This window comes from Giraffa tippelskirchi, chromosome 4, assembly GCF_054371585.1.
Source record: "Giraffa tippelskirchi isolate mGirTip1 chromosome 4, T2T-mGirTip1v1.2.pri, whole genome shotgun sequence".
Classification (NCBI taxonomy): Eukaryota; Metazoa; Chordata; class Mammalia; order Artiodactyla; family Giraffidae; genus Giraffa; species Giraffa tippelskirchi.
Window position 1 is genome coordinate 81,209,135 of NC_137278.1, and position 17,195 is coordinate 81,226,329.

Consider the following 17,195-nt stretch of genomic DNA (forward strand, 5'->3'; position numbering starts at 1 on the left):
TAAAATTCTTTTTATAGTGTGTTTTTTTTTTTACTATTTTTTTTTCTTCCATATTTCTTGAGCAAAACAACACAGAACTCTTATTATCTGATAACTTAAACGTGGATTATTATGTCAAAATGTGTGAGATATGTACTTTTCCTGATATAATTACTGATTTTTATAGTAACCGTTTTATATTTGACTTTTATCAATCACCGTTGGTGAGTTTTTACCTAGTATTTCAAACTTTTAAATTCCTAGGTGGCTGTGCTGCTAATGGATACCCAGGGTGCCTTTGATAGCCAGTCAACTATCAAGGATTGTGCCACAGTGTTTGCTCTGAGCACTATGACTAGCTCTGTTCAGGTGAGACATGGGGATGCTCATTGTAAAATGAAAAAATTGTAAAATGAAAATTCTTGCTATGCTTGACTATCTTATAATGTGGTTTTGTGTGCAGTCAGAAATGAAATCCAAATGTGATAATGCATAAGAAAGCGCTTTGTAAACTAAATAATCAAAAAGATTAATTTTTTGTTGTTTTTTAAGGCCACACTGACCGGCATATGGGATCTTAGTTCCCTAACCAGGGATCGAACCCATTCCCCCTGCCTTGGGAGCACAGAGTCTTAATCATTGAACTTGCAGGAAAGTCCCTGAAACTATTTTTTATTATTGCTTCTTTCCTGTTTCTTGAGGCCAGATCTCTGTCCTTCCTTATTACATAAGTTATATGATTGATAAGCTGATGACAGATTGATCCCTTTGTCATTTATTTTTTCAAAAAATAATTGTTGAGCATCTTGTTAAGTACAGTGTGGTATACTAAGTGCAGCATGGTATACTAAGTACTAATGGTCTATAGTAAACAAATCTTTTCTCTTTGCTGTTTATAACCTGGCCCTGACAATGAAAGGATCTGGGCCTATTTTCTAAATGCTAAGGCCCATATCAGTGTGAATAGGTTGGTCATGCTCTCAGTTTTTAAGTTTAAATAGAGTTTAATCACCTTAATCAGTAGTTCCTTTTTAAGTACCTGTTTGGAATTAGTTGAGAAAATCATTTTAAGTTTGCTGGCTTGTAGTAGCTGTTTATTTTCTTGACCTCCAAGTGATTAAGTTGGATCGTCACTTTTTTGCGGTTAGAATAGATTGTTCTATATTTGGAGTAACCTTATTTTCTTAGATATGTTATTTCTTAGCAGAGGCTGCAACTGTGGACACCTACTACTTTTCTCCTTTGGTGGCCTAGGTGATCTCTTAAAAGATCTGATTCAGAAGGACTGGACCTAGTAAATCTTCTCTCCAGTTTCTCTTTCTTACGAGAACTGGAGTTAGTGATAGTCACTCAGTCGTGTTCAACTCTTTGCGACCCCACGGACTGTAGCCTGCCAGGCTGCTCTGTCCATGGAATTCTCTAGGCAAAAATACTGGAGAAGGTTGCCATTTCCTTCTCCAAATGCCCTTCATGCCCCTCTCACAAAAAGGAGCAATCCCTAATTGTGGAATTTTGGGGCACTGGGGTGCTGCCCGCATCCACTCAGAAGCCTGCGTGGTGGGTAGGTAGTCAAGTCTGAATGTTCATTCTCCTCCCTAAGCACAGCTCCAGTCCCAAAACACATCCCTTTAATTCCCACTGGCCAGTGGCACTTTCCAGAATTTTCACAAAGCTTCTAAAATTCTGCATGGATGAGGTACTTGCTGCTCCATTCTAGGGTATAATGGTTTCAGAAGGTACCCTGAATGATGCTCCACAGATATTAGGTCTCAAACCCAGTTCTTACCTTTCCCCTGCCCCCACCCAAACCATCCCACTTCCAGAATACCGGGTCACATTGGTCCATCTCCCAGTGGACTGCTGAACGCTCCTTCCCCAGACTTGGAGACTGAGGAGAGAAAAGGGGTCAGGAGCCATGACTTCTCCATGTTTTTCAGCAAACAGGATTCTGGACCCAAACTGGACCTAAAGGGTCTCAGTTTTACCCATGGACAATACAAAGTTAGGGTCAGATGCTCCTTTAATGCTCCTTCTAGTTCTTAAATTCTGTTTTTGATAACTGTTTATTTTTCACATTCCTTCAAAAATATGTACAAAAATATCAGTAATTTTCTAATAAAGAACCTATAAAATGTATAATAGATCATAATTCTTTTGAAAAGCTACTTTTCAAATATAATCAATTATTATTTAAATTAGCAATTTTTTAGATTTTTTTCGATATAATGGGGGTTCTTTCAAACAGGCAAAAAAAAATCCAACCAAAGGCACATACTTGAGAAATTATAAGACCTTCCCTGGTGGCTCATATGGTAAAGAATCTGCCTGCAATGTAGGAGACCCAGATTTAATCCCTGGGTTAGGAAGATCCTGTGGAGAGGACTTGGCAATCCACTCCAGTATTCTTGCCTGGAGAATCCCACGGACAGAAGAGCCTGGCGGGCTAGGCTCTAGACAGAATCGGACACGACTGAAGTGACAGCATAACAAGAAATTATGTCATTGTATTCAGTTTGAAAACTTAGCCTATTTGATATTTATACTTACTTACTTAATTCAGCATTATCAGCTCTGGTCTGTGTGGCTTGAAAAGCCTCCTAAAAATTTGTGGAAAGGGCAAGAGTGCCACCTACTGTTGTGTTTTTTTTTTTTTTCTGAACAGCTACTACAGTCTGGTAAAATTTTCGTGTTATTTAGAATGAGTTTGCTTAAGTAAAAAAATAATCATATTAGAGTCAGTGGTAGTTGAGGCACCCATGAGTAACTATATACTGTATATTGTGAATGCTGCAAGGAGGAATTTGATCTTTGTAGAACTATGCCCTTCCCATTCATTGACTTAGAAAAATAGTTGGGGAAACCCTATACTTAAAAAATCATGGCGTAACATTAAAGAAACTTACTACATAAGTGTAAGTATATAAACATACAACAGAAGTATAAGTATACTACATATACTTTAAAAAAATGTCTGCTGCTTTCTTGGCCCCATATGCATGTATTCATGATTTTTACATAGTTTACCACCACTGCTCCCCCCTTAATGTTTTATCCTGTTAGGAAAAAAGAAATCCTTTTCATGGACCACCAGTTAAAATAATGACCGAGTCATTCATATGTGTTCAGGTATAAAATAGCCTTCATTTCCGCAAGTAAAGTTATATACAGCTGGGTATTCAAAGTAAAGCACTAATGAAAACCAAATTCTGTTTTAACAGGTATATAATTTGTCTCAAAATATCCAGGAAGATGATCTTCAACACTTGCAAGTATGTATGTCTCAAAGAATGTATGCCAAAGTATTAAAAATTTAATTCCTACTTTATTGTTACTTTATACCAAGAATCTATAATATTGTAAGAATATTGACTGTGATTTTAAACAGATATATGACTTCTTAACTAAAAGAAATTTTAATGTATACTTGGTCTTAAAAAATTAAATGCTTGGCTTTCAAATGATTTTAAAGGACCTAACATCTAGTGGTCTGATATAGAACAGCTTTACAGATGTCTTCTTTCACTATCTTTGGGGGCATTATTTTAAATAATTTGATTTAATAGTTATTTACAGAATACGGCAGACTTGCAATGGAAGAAATCTACCAGAAACCATTTCAGGTAAATTAAGTATTTTATCATTAAAAGAAATTTATCTGTGAAAAGCTGTCATCTTGTATTTCTGAAGACATAAGGACATTATGCCGAACTCATTTTTAGCAACAGATCCAGTGGAATTGAAACTAATTTATGGTAGAGTCATCACCAACTTAACAGTAGCAATTTATAAGATAGGAAATAGAACAAATGATTATAGATTGATTCTTAGAATTTTTACTTAAAGAAGTTAATAACATTTCTCTTAATTAGGTGTTAATTCCCAGACTTGAGATAGTCATGTAAACTTCTTGTATACATCATAAACTACTGCAACATATTATTGGTTGTGTGTATGTGGAGGGAGTATATTACAAGCTGAAATTAGACCTGTTATTGTTCATTTTTGATTCATAGAAAAGTTTCAGAATTTATTATGTCTCTCCCCCATGTTTTTTCATTACCTTTAAATGCTAGGTGCAGAATATTAAGTCAGAAATTAATCTGGGTGGGTTATTTGAGAAGCATATGCTCTGCTTGTTTCTTTGGAGTCTTAACATTACAGAGATTAAAAAAAAAAAAGCAAAGCTAATTTCAGATAGTTTCTTTTTTGAAATAAGTGGTTTATAAGTTGACATAGTATTACTTGGTTAGTTGTGTTATAGTAGGTGAGAGTGACTCCACCCTGTTTGCTCATCTGTGTGTAAAGTCTTCCCTTATATGAAAGCATCACTGGTGGTTCTTAGTGTTAGTGGGTTTACACTGATTCAGCCTCAGTCTTGTCTGGCTCAAGTGATCACTTTTATGAAATATTTGGACAGGTTATGGTGTCATTTTTTGTATATGATAAAATGTACTCTATTTGGCCTATATCTGTTTTTCTGAACTAGGGTAATTTTGCCACCCAGAAGGCATTTGCTGATATTTGGAGACATTTTAGGTTGTCACAGTTTTGGGGAGGAAGTTAATATCATTGGTATCTAGTTTTTAGAGACCAGAAATGCTGTTCAACATCCTGTAATACATAGGACAAGTGTGCACAGCTAAGAATTATCTGACCCAAAGCATCAATAATGCTGAATTGAGAAACCTAAGCATGTAAGAATAAAAAATTGTGTGAATTATTTGGTCTTTTAATTACACAATCTTGGCTTAAAATTATGATCTGTATACCCTGATACGTCTTTTGTTTCTTCTTAAAAATCCCTATGTTATTGCTTGTGGTGACCATATATATACAGTAAGTTTCTCACGTGGATGTAGATTCTTGGTATAGGAGTTGGGAGTGTTACTGGTTTATGTAGTAGGCTATTGATACAACTATGAGTAGTAGTAAACTATTTGGTTGCTCTAACTTTTGATAAGGATTGTTTCTGGGGAGTAGGGGATGCTTCATTTATTAAGGTAGTAATTTTTGGTAAAATTTTATAAGAAATGATTCTATGTTTTTTCTTTTTCCTGTAGACATTAATGTTTTTGATTCGAGACTGGAGTTATCCTTATGAACATTCATATGGTTTGGAAGGTGGCAAACAATTCCTTGAAAAGAGATTGCAGGTAAGTCCCTATTTCTGAGAGAGGAGAGCATAAGCACCAAGTCAGGTGAAGGAGTGGGCTGCCTGGACTGCTGCTTAGACCACCAGTGTCTAAGTATCATCGGGATAAATCAAGTATCCCTGGTTAACCCAGGTAACCCCATACATAATTGATGAGATGTTAATTGGTAGCAGTCCTGTGAAAGAGGACAGTAGAAATGCCCTTGAATAGAAATTAAGGAACAGATATTTCTCTCCAGAGACATACTGAAGGGACATTTCAATAAATCAATATTCACAGGATAAGAGTTTGAAGTAGACTAACCTTTTGATCTGTTCAGATTGCACGCATGTCTCTTTCTGGCCCAGCTGAGCTTCTGAACATTTGAGACAGGCTGCATAATCTAGTGTACATGCATTGAACACAAATGATGTGAGACTTTCTTTCCAAGGAATATTGTTTCATAGAGTGGCAGCATATAGAGAGCTAGAAAAGGGATCTTAAACGTTTTATCTAGTATAGCATTTATACACACACACACACCTCAAAACTGGGACCCAGAAAAGTGACTTGCCTTTGGTCATTTAACAAATTATTGGCAACTGTAATAGGACCCAAATATCCAGACTCCTGTTCTGACCATGCAAAATGTCACACCAAGGCAGCCCTGGAAAATAAACTCACCACCATGATCCTTTATTCCTAGAGGTATCCTCCCGTGGAAACCCTCAGGTCAAATGCTACCCTCCTACTGACATCCACAAAAGATATATAAAAATCCCTTTATTCATAAATAGGAGGTTTCTTTCTTTGGGTAATGAACTTTTGTTTGTTCCCTGTGGAAGGATGCATTTAGTTTTGCAACCATATTCAAAGACTGAGGGTATAATATAATTTTTCTTAATACTAAACTGAGATTAAAACCAAATCCTTATTCTTAGATTATATGAAAGGCATTTCTAGACTGTCAATGATTTTCATTCATCAGCATTTTCTTTGGTTTGTTCAGAAGAAATTAACATGAAGTACATTAGGCATACTAATTCAGAATTATGGACTTCAAAGACAAAGGGTTTTTTAAATACATTATTAAAGTGATACAGAAAAGTACACAGACCAAAAGTATGCACCTTAATGAATTTGTGCAAATTGAACATAGCCATATAATGACCCAGAAGCACCCACCTCTGTCTACTAACTCCTCCTAGTCCCCAAACCCTTCCTTGCTGTTCAGACCTTCAAGAGGCTTTGTTTTTGGACTTTTTATGAAAGGAATCACATAGTATGTATTCTTTTGTGTCCAGTTTCTTTTGCCCAGTATTAACATTTCTGAGATTATTTCGTATTGTTATGTGTAGTTTAGTTCACTTATTCTCATTGATATGCAGTATTCCATTGTAAGAATAACAGTAGTTTTCCATTCTACTCTCAATGGAGATTTGGGTAGTTTCCAGGTTTTGTTGATTACTAATAGTACATGTATTTTAGAATGGTTTTTGAGACGAGTTTAGGAGGGAATATGTGAATTATATTGGGATAAGTAGTTATTAAAAATCTAACTTTAATATATTCTTCCAGAAAATACATAGCGGTTTCTCTTCTGCAAAAAACTGATGACTAGCATATGTCATAAATAATCATTTGGAATGCGTGCTGAAATCTTAAGGTTCTTGGGAACTTTTAAAATTCTTTAGACTGCACTGGTGTTTTTCACCTTATCTGTTGTTTTGCTCAAGGGCTGACCTTTTTATTTGTAGGCGGATTAGTACTTTGTTTCAAGTACTTTAAAGACGGGTTTATAAATCACAGTCACACCTGTTCTGGTGTTAGATATTGTGATTAATTATTATTTGTATTTATTCATATCCTTGGTAGCTAATGGGCTTCCCTTGTGACTCAGCTGGTGAAGAATCTGCCTGCAATGTGGGAGACATGGGTGATTCCTGGGTTGGGAAGATCCCCTGGAGAAGGGAAAGGCTATCCACTCCAATATTCTGTCTAGAGAATTCCATGGACTGTATAATCCATGGGGTCACAAAGAGTCAGACTCAACTGAGGACTTTTACTTTCACTTTGGTAGCTAACAGGAAAAAAAAAAAACCTCTTGGTTTAGGTAGAGGAGGTAGTCTTACCAGATGGTTAGAAATGAGTCTTTAATAAAATTTTATATTGTCAAAAAACACCCATCTGGAGTAGCATTTGAATTACTGTGCATGCCCGTGAGTATGTGTGTGTACTTTTTTAAAAAAATTTGTTTTTCTCTTTACTCCTTTACCCTGTCTCCTTCTACCTCCAGGTAAAACAGAATCAACATGAAGAGCTGCAGAATGTAAGGAAGCACATTCACAATTGTTTCTCAAATCTTGGTTGCTTCCTTTTGCCACATCCTGGTCTTAAAGTTGCAACTAATCCTAGTTTTGATGGGAGATTGAAAGGTGGGAATTCCCATTCTTGCTAAAATCAGAACTCAAGTTTTAGAGACTGAAAGTTAAAAAAATTATATATACACACACACACACACACACACACACACACACATATATATACACACACACACACACACACACACATATATATATATATATATGGTTCCTTAAAATTTTTCTCTTATACTGGAGGATATTTCGATGCATTGTTAATAAAGTGATTGTAGTACTCTGTGTGGTCTTTCTAGCTTTCCACTGGTTTGTTGCAAACACCTAGCATATTGATTAACATATTTTTTAATGTCTGTTGCTCAGCACTGATGGCCTAAAAATACTGAAGGCTAAGAACATTTCAGTATTTCATCTGATTGCAGTCTGCTAAAAAGCACTACCAATATATTGTATTGATATAATTAGATTTAAGTCTGTTTCAGGGTGGTGGTATAATTTTCTGTGTATGTTTTAGGATTATTTTGAGCATGATAGCAGAAGACTTGAGGATTAACAAAACTTTAACAGTATGGCTAGAAAAGCAAAATTTAGTTTTAATATTTAATACAGTTTCATGAATTGCCTGCCATTTGGAAAGGATAGTTTACTTAAAAAACTTGATGTGGAATTTGTTTTGGAAGTTCACAATTTTTTATTGTTTGAGCTGACAGAATTATTGGAAGATGAAGAAAATGGGGTACTAAAGTTTGGGGAGGCATTATATTTTTTCCTAGGAGATATGTCAGTGTGACAGGTTTGGATGAGTTTTTTGAAATGAATCTATATTTAAATATCATACTCTTGTTTTATAAAACAGAATCTCATTAACTCCTAGCAATGGTGACTTGACTTCTTTTTTTTTTTAACTAACATGTTGACTAATTTCATGCCCACCAGATATTGATGAAGAGTTTAAACGAGAGCTTCGAAATCTGGTTCCATTGCTCCTTGCCCCAGAAAATTTGGTAGAAAAAGAGATAAGTGGATCTAAAGTCACTTGTAGAGATCTTGTAGAATACTTTAAGGTAGGAAAATGCTTACATTAAATGACTGTGTAAGTTAGAAATATAGTTGACTTAAAACTCATCTGTATGTTATAAAAATTTCTTATCTGTATTTTAAAGCAATGAAGTAAAATTTATAATTTATTTTTTTGCCTTGAATTGGATATATCAATATTTTAGCATATTTAAGATTGTAGCAGACAACATGTATCTTCTACACAGTGATTTTCTTTGTTTATACATTTATCCTACTTTTTCTCCAGCTCTGATATGCAGAGAAGAACCATTCATAATATTATAATACCACTCTATCATTTGAAAATGATAATAGATATTGGGAGCATAATTCTGCATCTTGAGTTCTCATAAAAAACCTTCTCTCAGAGTCTGAGTATTTGATGAGAGCCTTTGAAAGTTATCAAAACTGGGTTCTGAGCTCAAGTAAATTATTCATAGATTTTTTTTACCCCCTCTTCTCTCTAGTCTTTATAGCTTGCTTGCCAGAGGACCACTGTTGAGGGTTGTAATTATTTGTAGTAGTTGTAGATGGATGGGAAAACACAGTTAATGAAAGAGTGTATTTTTGTGTTATTTCATGGACACTTGATCACTTTCATACTATCTTTGTTTAGTTATGAATTAATTTAAGAGTCAGATGAAAGTTGAGATGAAAGATTCCTATATGGAACTTACTTAAAAATTTTCATCTTTCTTACTCTTAAACCACAAGTTTGGTAATTTTTTTTGCCCTTGAACTGAAATATACTTTAATGGTCAAAGTAAAATACTGAGTTAAAATGTTTTGTTACATATTTATTTGAAACATTGGCAGTTTGGCAGTAGGAGAGAATTGTGGATTTCTTTTCATAGAGTAGATGGCATTTTATATATAACTTTAAATATGAAACAACTTTTCTGCCAAATTGGAGTTATATTTAGAGACATTTCTCTAGGATATTATTTAGCAACACACATTTTTAATAATGTTGAGAATAGGGATAACTTTCTGGAATGAGAGTATATGATTTTTAAAGCTTAGACTTTTCTTTTAATAGTGTGAATCATTTTTCTATCTAATGATTTTTCTTTCTTTGGGGATATGGAGCCAAATTGCATAACCTATCAATTTAATGAGTCTTCTGTATTTTTAGGCTTACATTAAAATTTATCAAGGAGAGGAACTTCCACATCCAAAGTCCATGCTTCAGGTAGTGTGTGCGTTGTACATACATTTATTTATGAGGGAGAAAAAAAATCTGCTTTAGAGAGAAATGCTGGAAATGGGGTGGTGCTTCTTTGCATGCAAATAAATATGTTTTAGATACTTAAAGCATGGGTCCTGAAGTTTTTGAGTTTTTGTGACTACAGATTGCAGACCTTGTACACACACACAATACCTTCATAGAAATTAAGGTCCTTGGTGCTTTCTCTTCAGTTGCTCAAGAAGTGTAGGAAAATTTCTGTTTCAGAAGATAGCTTGATGTGGGCCTTGCTGAACCAAGCTGCTTCTGTTCTCTGAGTCTTTGACAATAAATGTTGTTTGAAATAGGTTTATTTTCTCTTTATTTTAAAGAGAGACAGCTACTTCTAGTGACTATAGTTTTTTTTTCTTTCTTTTTTTTTAAAAAAAGGTATTCTTTGGGGACAATGTTATTTTAACCTGTTTCATTTTTTAAAAATCTGCTACTTTGGGCAGTTTCCCAGTTTTATAGTGGGCTAAACTGTTTTTTCATAAAAATCCATGTAGTAAACAGTTTGTGGATTTAAAAATGTATCCTGTGTCATATTGATTATGAGAGAGAGGACCATATGAGTAATTCTTGATTCTTTGCACCGAAGACGAGACACATTTTAGGGGTGTATTTATTTAATTCTCTTATAATTTCCTGGGCGTATGTGTTCTATTCTACAAACCCACTTTAACAAATCTAAGCAAAACAATGTTAATCAGGTAGTCCTGTTAGAAGCAGTTATTATATTCTTTATACGAGTGTTTCCTCTGTTAGAAAGGAAAACTGGAAGTTAATACTATTTTTCTGTTTCATTTTCAGACTTGGTCACTGTACATAATTGATTGTCTTAATCAGCATTTATAGTCATCAGATATTTCACATAAAGTTGGCACATTTTATTTTATTTTTTAGGCAACAGCTGAAGCTAATAATCTTGCTGCAGTAGCAGGAGCAAGAGAGATCTATTGCAAAAGTATGGAGCAGGTTTGTGACTAACACTTATATTAGACACTAGAGTGAGGAGATTTTTATATTTAAAATCATTGAACCAATTCATACTCCTTATACATGGTCATGTTACATTGTTCCCAAATTTTCTTTTATCATCTCTACTGAAAATAAACTAAAGATTGTAATTTCCGTCATTAGAGTGCAGGATGAGAGTAGTAAGTTATCACATAGACCACACTAAAATATTTTTTGACACATGATTCAGAGTGTTATTATCAGTAGCTTCTGATGTTAGTAACATTGTCCTAAGACCAATAGCAATTTCTGTGCTAAGCTTGCTAATTCAAATATTCAAGTACCTTTTTTTTTTTTTTTTACTGAGAAAAAGTGAATTTTTAATCATCTTGTGAATCTACTTAGAAAAACACACAAGCAATGTTCACAACTATAAATTTAAACCTTTTGCACTAAAAAAAAAAAAACAAAACCACAAAACATCAAACACAAAACCACAGGCATGAACTGTAAACCTGTATTAATTATCAACTAGTCTTAAAGTTAATTCTTAGTAGTAATTGAATATTTTCCTCCTTGGCAATTTTAATGTTTTAGCACCAAATAATCTCCCACAGAGGTACTCATAAAAACTCTGGTTGCCAGTGTAAGGAGATGCTTCTGTAGCACTACACACACGCACACCGTCCACTCTCACACCCGCACAGACAGGAGGCCCATGGAGACGGGCGTCACACGCTGACTTCAGGGCAGCGGAAAGAAGACAGAGGGCTCACGTGTCACACGTCTTTAATGTAGTGCATACTCTACCTAATCAAGTACCTTTTTATGTGTTACACCTCTTAACCCACTTTCTTGCCAGCAGTCTTTTTTGGTGTATTGCTGGGTCAGCTGACATCAGTACAGATTATAGTGTAATTTTTTTTTGTCTTTATTGGTATATAGTTACCTGGGAAAATTTATTTTGCTTGAGTCAGTTAAATATACAAGAAATGCATAGGTTATGATGATGTGTGGAGTATTACAAATAAATTTAAAACTAAATCATGTAGGTGGTTTAATTAACTGATCGGGGAATTTCTTTCAAGTGTGACTTATTTCTAGCATGTAATCTGTCCTACTCTCTGTACAGGTATGTGGTGGGGACAAGCCTTACATTGCACCTTCAGATCTGGAGCGAAAACACCTGGATCTTAAAGAAGTGGCAATTAAACAGTTTCGTTCAGTGAAAAAAATGGGTGGAGATGAATTCTGCCGTCGTTATCAGGACCAGCTTGAGGCTGAAATTGAAGAAACCTATGCAAATTTTATAAAGCACAATGATGGCAAAAATATCTTCTATGCTGCTCGTACCCCTGCCACACTGTTTGCGGTCATGTTTGCTATGTATATAATCTCAGGACTGACTGGCTTCGTTGGCCTAAACTCTATAGCCGTCTTGTGTAACCTTGTCATGGGGTTAGCACTGACGTCTCTTTGTACTTGGGCATATGTTAAATACTCTGGGGAGTTCAGAGAAATTGGAACAATGATTGATCAGATTGCTGAAACACTGTGGGAACAGGTTGGTATCTATCTTTTGGTTTTTCAGTGACTAGTCTTATCCTTGTGGCTCCCCACCCCTCCTCGAGTCCCCCATTCCCCACCCTAACCCCCATATTTCCACACCTACTTTTTCTTTATATGGAGAGTGGCAAAAGGACATTTTCTGTTTTGTTTAGATGCATAATCTGAATATAAAGTATAAACTGAAGAGTTTTTTTTTCCTTTAAAGTTATAGTGTGGTTGACTTATATCTGTAATACTCTTTGGATAGTTTCTTAGTTATAGGCCTGATTATACCAGACAAGTGAGCAGGACCAGAGTCTTTAAGGATTTTTCCCTTTTTTCTTTTTTTTTTGAGAAAAGAAAATATGAGTGCCAGAGTTATGAAGGTAAGGAAATAAGTTTGGAAGTGCAGTTCTTTTGAAGTTTCTTACTAGGATTGACAAGAAGCAATGCATGCTTATAATTCCAGGAAAAATGGGTGATATTCCGGTCTTCATTGGCTTCCATGAAGATAGTAGTGGTTTACTGATGTGCTTACTACAAAGAACAATCTTATAGGGAATTCTTACAGCAAATAATCTTAGACTTCTGTACTATGGAAATGCTAATGAGCAAAGCAAAGTACCACAGACAGTGAGCCAGCTTTTCTTAATCATAATCTGTTGCCTCAACCAGAATTCAAATCATGATTTTTTACCTCAAACCAGAATTCAAAGTTGGGCCTGACAAGTATTTACTAAGGAAAGCCTTGTTGTGTATCAGCCAACTGTTGTCTGGAATTGCCTGTGTTCAGAAAATTCCACTTAAGGATATTGTCATTAAAATGGTCATCGTGAAATACCTGAGCATCATATCAAGAATGAAAGCTACAGTTATTACTGATGGACAATATAAAAGGCGTTTTCAGATACCGTTTCAGGGCCAATGAAGTATTGGGCTTATTTGAAGATTTAAGATAATGTGGGTCCATGCTGGTTTTGGTTTTAAAGTCAAAGACTGAAGAAGTTGGTTGATGCTGATTTTTCTACTAATAATGTCATCATTATTTTATACAGTGACCCACTATATTAATTTGCATTTTATATTTCTTTAGAGAAATGCTCTATTCAGATCTGATTTGGAAGCTTGTGTCTGGATATTTATTAAATTTTTATATCTTAAAAGTTAATTCTTTATATTCTTCTGATATTTTCTGACAGAAGATGGATTAAAAGCTATCACAACCTAAAAAAAAAGCTATCACAGCATCACTTAAAATATTATCTACTTTAAAAGTTGAATCATTATTAATTTTCTGCCACATGGAATTTCGATAATTGTACAGTGTCTTCTGAAAATCAGTTATCTCCAGTACAGCACTGGTTCTAGGATTTTAGAGGTGCCACTATCACAAAACAAGTCAATGGAAGAATATAAAGTGTGTACAATTATTTTTAGTATAGTTGAGGTAAGAGGATCACTAGGCAGAAGGTCTGTGCAGTGTCAACAAACCTTGTCTAAATTTTTTTGCATTTCTCTTTTCTTTTGCTTCAGAGGAGTCCCAGGAAGGTGAGAAACTATGAAGTCTCAGATTTTTATAGTCTTAATTAAACTCTTTAAATTCAAGGCCCTGTGAGTCATTCTCCTAACGAATCACTCCATGTTTTAGGTGTTTTCCAAACTGTTCGAAGTTACTAGACGTCGAATGGTTCATCGTGTTCTTTCGTCAGCACAGCGACAGAGACTGTCATCCAACAATAACAAGAAGAAAAATTAGACAGTATTTTTAACTTTTTTCCCTATCTGAAGTGTTCACACTTATACATGTAGGACAATAAGCAGGACCGTCTGGGCCGGTCTGCATAAATGCTGTATACATACCAGATTTGATGCTGCATATAGGGTATGGAATTGCACATCCATCTCATAGGAATTGTAATGGTTTGAATAGGAGGAAAGTAATTTTTGTTACATTATAAAATGTCTAACTGCATTATTTGTAGCATCATAACTTTTTTTGGGAGAAGCATCTTTTTATTTCCCACATTCCTGGTTATTTTCTTCATTGCTTTGAATTGAATTTTTATATCTATTTTTATATGTAACTCTTTTTTTACCTCATGTTTTTATTTGTTTTGCACATTTCTCATACCACAGGTATTGAAGCCCCTGGGTGATAATTTGATGGAGGAAAACATAAGGCAGTCTGTAACAAACTCTATCAAAGCAGGCCTGACTGACCAGGTGTCTCATCATGCCAGATTAAAGACAGACTGACACTTCATCTCCTCATGGACTCCACTCTCCCTTTTTTTCATGCTTGCTGTACAATGAGAACTCAAATAAAAATAAACCAAAGTTTACAATCAACTGTAGAAGTAGTTTAGTACAACTGGCTTCACAGATGGCTGCCACAGAGTGTGAAATTGTTTGTTGGTTTTAAGCATTCTGTTCATGGCTCCTGAGACAAGATGATTGGCTGAGGAGCATTAGTTTATCATGCACACTGGTGCCATGTTTAATTCTTTTTTTTTTCTTCTTTGATGTTAGTGAAATTTGTCTAATGTAAAAGGATATTTCAGGGAAATATTTTAAGAAATCTATTTAGAGTCTTTTTAACACAGTGTCCCATTGAAATTTTAATTTTTAGAGAAGTTATGAATCACTGTAGCAAGATTCAGATTGGAATGACAATGAAGCCTTTATTGAGCCACGACATAAAAAGTATATATTGCTTTACTGCCTTCAATACCAGTATTACATAAATGCATGTATCAGAAATTTCACAGAAATTACACGACAACCCTTGTAGCTAAGAAAGTGATTCTGAAGTGTACATTTGTCTTGCCTTTTTAAATTTATAAACCTGCCCTAAAACGAGATGCATATCTGGGAAACTAAACTGTCTTTATGCAGTTTAGCCTTCATGTACATAAAATATGCCATTAATTTTATTGGGGGAGAAATTCCATCCAAAAATGTTGCCTACAGCTATGAGTTAAGAGTGTCTGTACAGTGTGTAGCTTTTATTTTCTAAAATCACAGATAGGGCATGTATATGAATTATAAATATATAAATAAAATTTTGTATTAAAAGTTTTGTAGTTTATGGCAAAATCTGGTTCTGTGGTAGGCTAATGAGTACAGTCCCTGTGAAGGAATGTTTGTGGCTCATGTCAGTGTATGAATGCATAGACAATTTGAAGTTTTTGATATATTTGTGATATTTATCTTCTTGAGCACTGCAATCTCACTCCCCACCCCACCCCCCACCCTCGAGGGAATTCAATGGGAATGTTTATCGTGACTTTGTCCTCTGTTGCATTTTGAAGTTATTTTCTGTAATTTATTTTCAGTACATAATTAAAAATTTGTTGCATATATAAAATGGAACTTGTGATTCTTTTTTAAGGAATTCTTCAAATATGTATTCCATTACATAAACCTATTTGTTTATACTGAAAAGAGCATGAGTGAGGAACACCCATGTGAGAGCTGTAAGCTATTGTACCTCAAAGCTAAGCTTGTAAACAGTTATTTTTCTTTGTCTCTGTCAGGGAAAACTTGTGATTAGCTAGGGGATTTATTAATTTTTGTTCTCTCTCTTTTTTCTGGTATATGTAAGGCTAACATTTTGCAGTACTTTTGTAGCCTTCTCTGTGAACACCTGTTTAAAGCTCCTAGTTTGGTTTTTAAGGGAAGAGAACTCAGATGTTGAGTTGCATGGCCGAAAGCTCAAAATTTACTTTGGTATATATCTCCTCCCTCCTCCTTTAGATCCTGTTTTTATATGGATTGTGTTTGTTTCCATCTATTATTAAACTGCTACCAACTCATCTGTTCTTAATGAGAATCCACCTGAAAAGTGTCTCATTTCTTTTACTATATTTTATGAATGTTGTGGACTGTTTTTATGAATGGAAAAAATAAGTTTGTTGTATAATAGCAATTCTTCTGAAATTAAAGAGACACAGGTAACTTTTGTTTTTTTTGTTTTTCTTTTAACAAAAGAGTTGTGAAATCTAGACCATTGGATTTCTTAATATTTCTTGTTGGAAAGAGTGTCTTCCCCAAAGAAAACACTATTAGGGATTCCAGGAAAGTACTTTGGTTTCAGCTGGAAGACTGAATATTGTTAAGTAAGAAGCAGTAAAAGGGATTAAAGACAAACTCAAACTGTTTACTGAAATAATTTTGGTGTTAGTATATTTTCTGTGGTATAACTTTTTAGTAATTTATATTACAAGGTTTTTTTTTTTTTAAACAAACTGTCTTCCTCATTAAGATACAAATAATTTACTTTTGTGGAAGAGATAGTAATTTGTGACCCTACTATTGAGTATGCCTTACATATTTCTCATGAAAATAGTCATCCTTGCTTCACTAAGTATATTCTGCTTGTGAAATGGAATAGCAGTAATTTTTGAGAGTTTATATTATTTGGTGAATTTTGAGCAGGGCTCCCATTAGTCATTTTACTTCCAGAACTGGGCGGCTTGAGCAGTTACTCTTGCTGTAGGTGTGACTGCTGCTGGTGTTGGTTACATTGTTTCATTATTGCAGGGTTAAACATTTTTTGGGTGGACTTAACTTGGGTAAGAACCTATTGAGAATATATCATAAAATTCCAGAAAGCACTATAACATTACTGTTAATGGTTCACTAAGGTCAAAATGGGCTTATAGAAAATTTTTAAGCAGTTGCTTAGTCTTTTGGCTTTCTGATTAGCTGTTTCTCTGCCATTGTGGGTTGCCTGGGTCTGTTGCACACATTTTTAGATTTCAGCAGTTTCATTCTTGGCATGAGGTTTTTTTTCCTGCTTTGAACAGGATTGCTCTGTGCACCTAAATGTTTTTCCATTTGTGTCCTAGTTGTGAGGTGATGGTGAACGTCAGCTTGGAGAGCTGGCAGCTGTTCCTGGCAGCCGTGTACTTAACT

General features: G+C 34.8%; 1 protein-coding gene across 26 annotated transcripts in view; it reads left to right on the forward strand.

Annotated features, from left to right (window-relative positions):
• The window catches only part of ATL2 (atlastin GTPase 2), an 82,864-nt gene extending 67,219 nt beyond the window's left edge, over positions 1-15,645 (forward strand). For 9 of the 26 annotated variants that reach the window (XM_081596168.1, XM_081596172.1, XM_081596171.1 and 6 more), the window contains 10 exons: positions 244-348; positions 3,198-3,248; positions 3,543-3,599; positions 5,040-5,132; positions 7,408-7,546; positions 8,426-8,553; positions 9,684-9,740; positions 10,677-10,748; positions 11,863-12,294; positions 14,415-15,645. In XM_081596168.1, coding sequence (XP_081452294.1) covers positions 244-348; positions 3,198-3,248; positions 3,543-3,599; positions 5,040-5,132; positions 7,408-7,546; positions 8,426-8,553; positions 9,684-9,740; positions 10,677-10,748; positions 11,863-12,294; positions 14,415-14,534 — 1,254 coding nt within the window. In that variant the 3' untranslated portion in view covers positions 14,535-15,645. Of the gene's footprint in view, positions 1-243; positions 349-3,197; positions 3,249-3,542; positions 3,600-5,039; positions 5,133-7,407; positions 7,547-8,425; positions 8,554-9,683; positions 9,741-10,676; positions 10,749-11,862; positions 12,299-13,811; positions 13,827-13,926 lie in introns of all 26 variants that reach the window. The other 17 variants (XM_081596180.1, XM_081596179.1, XM_081596169.1 and 14 more) reach the window with 9 other exon arrangements.
• The last annotated feature ends 1,550 nt before the right edge of the window (positions 15,646-17,195 follow it).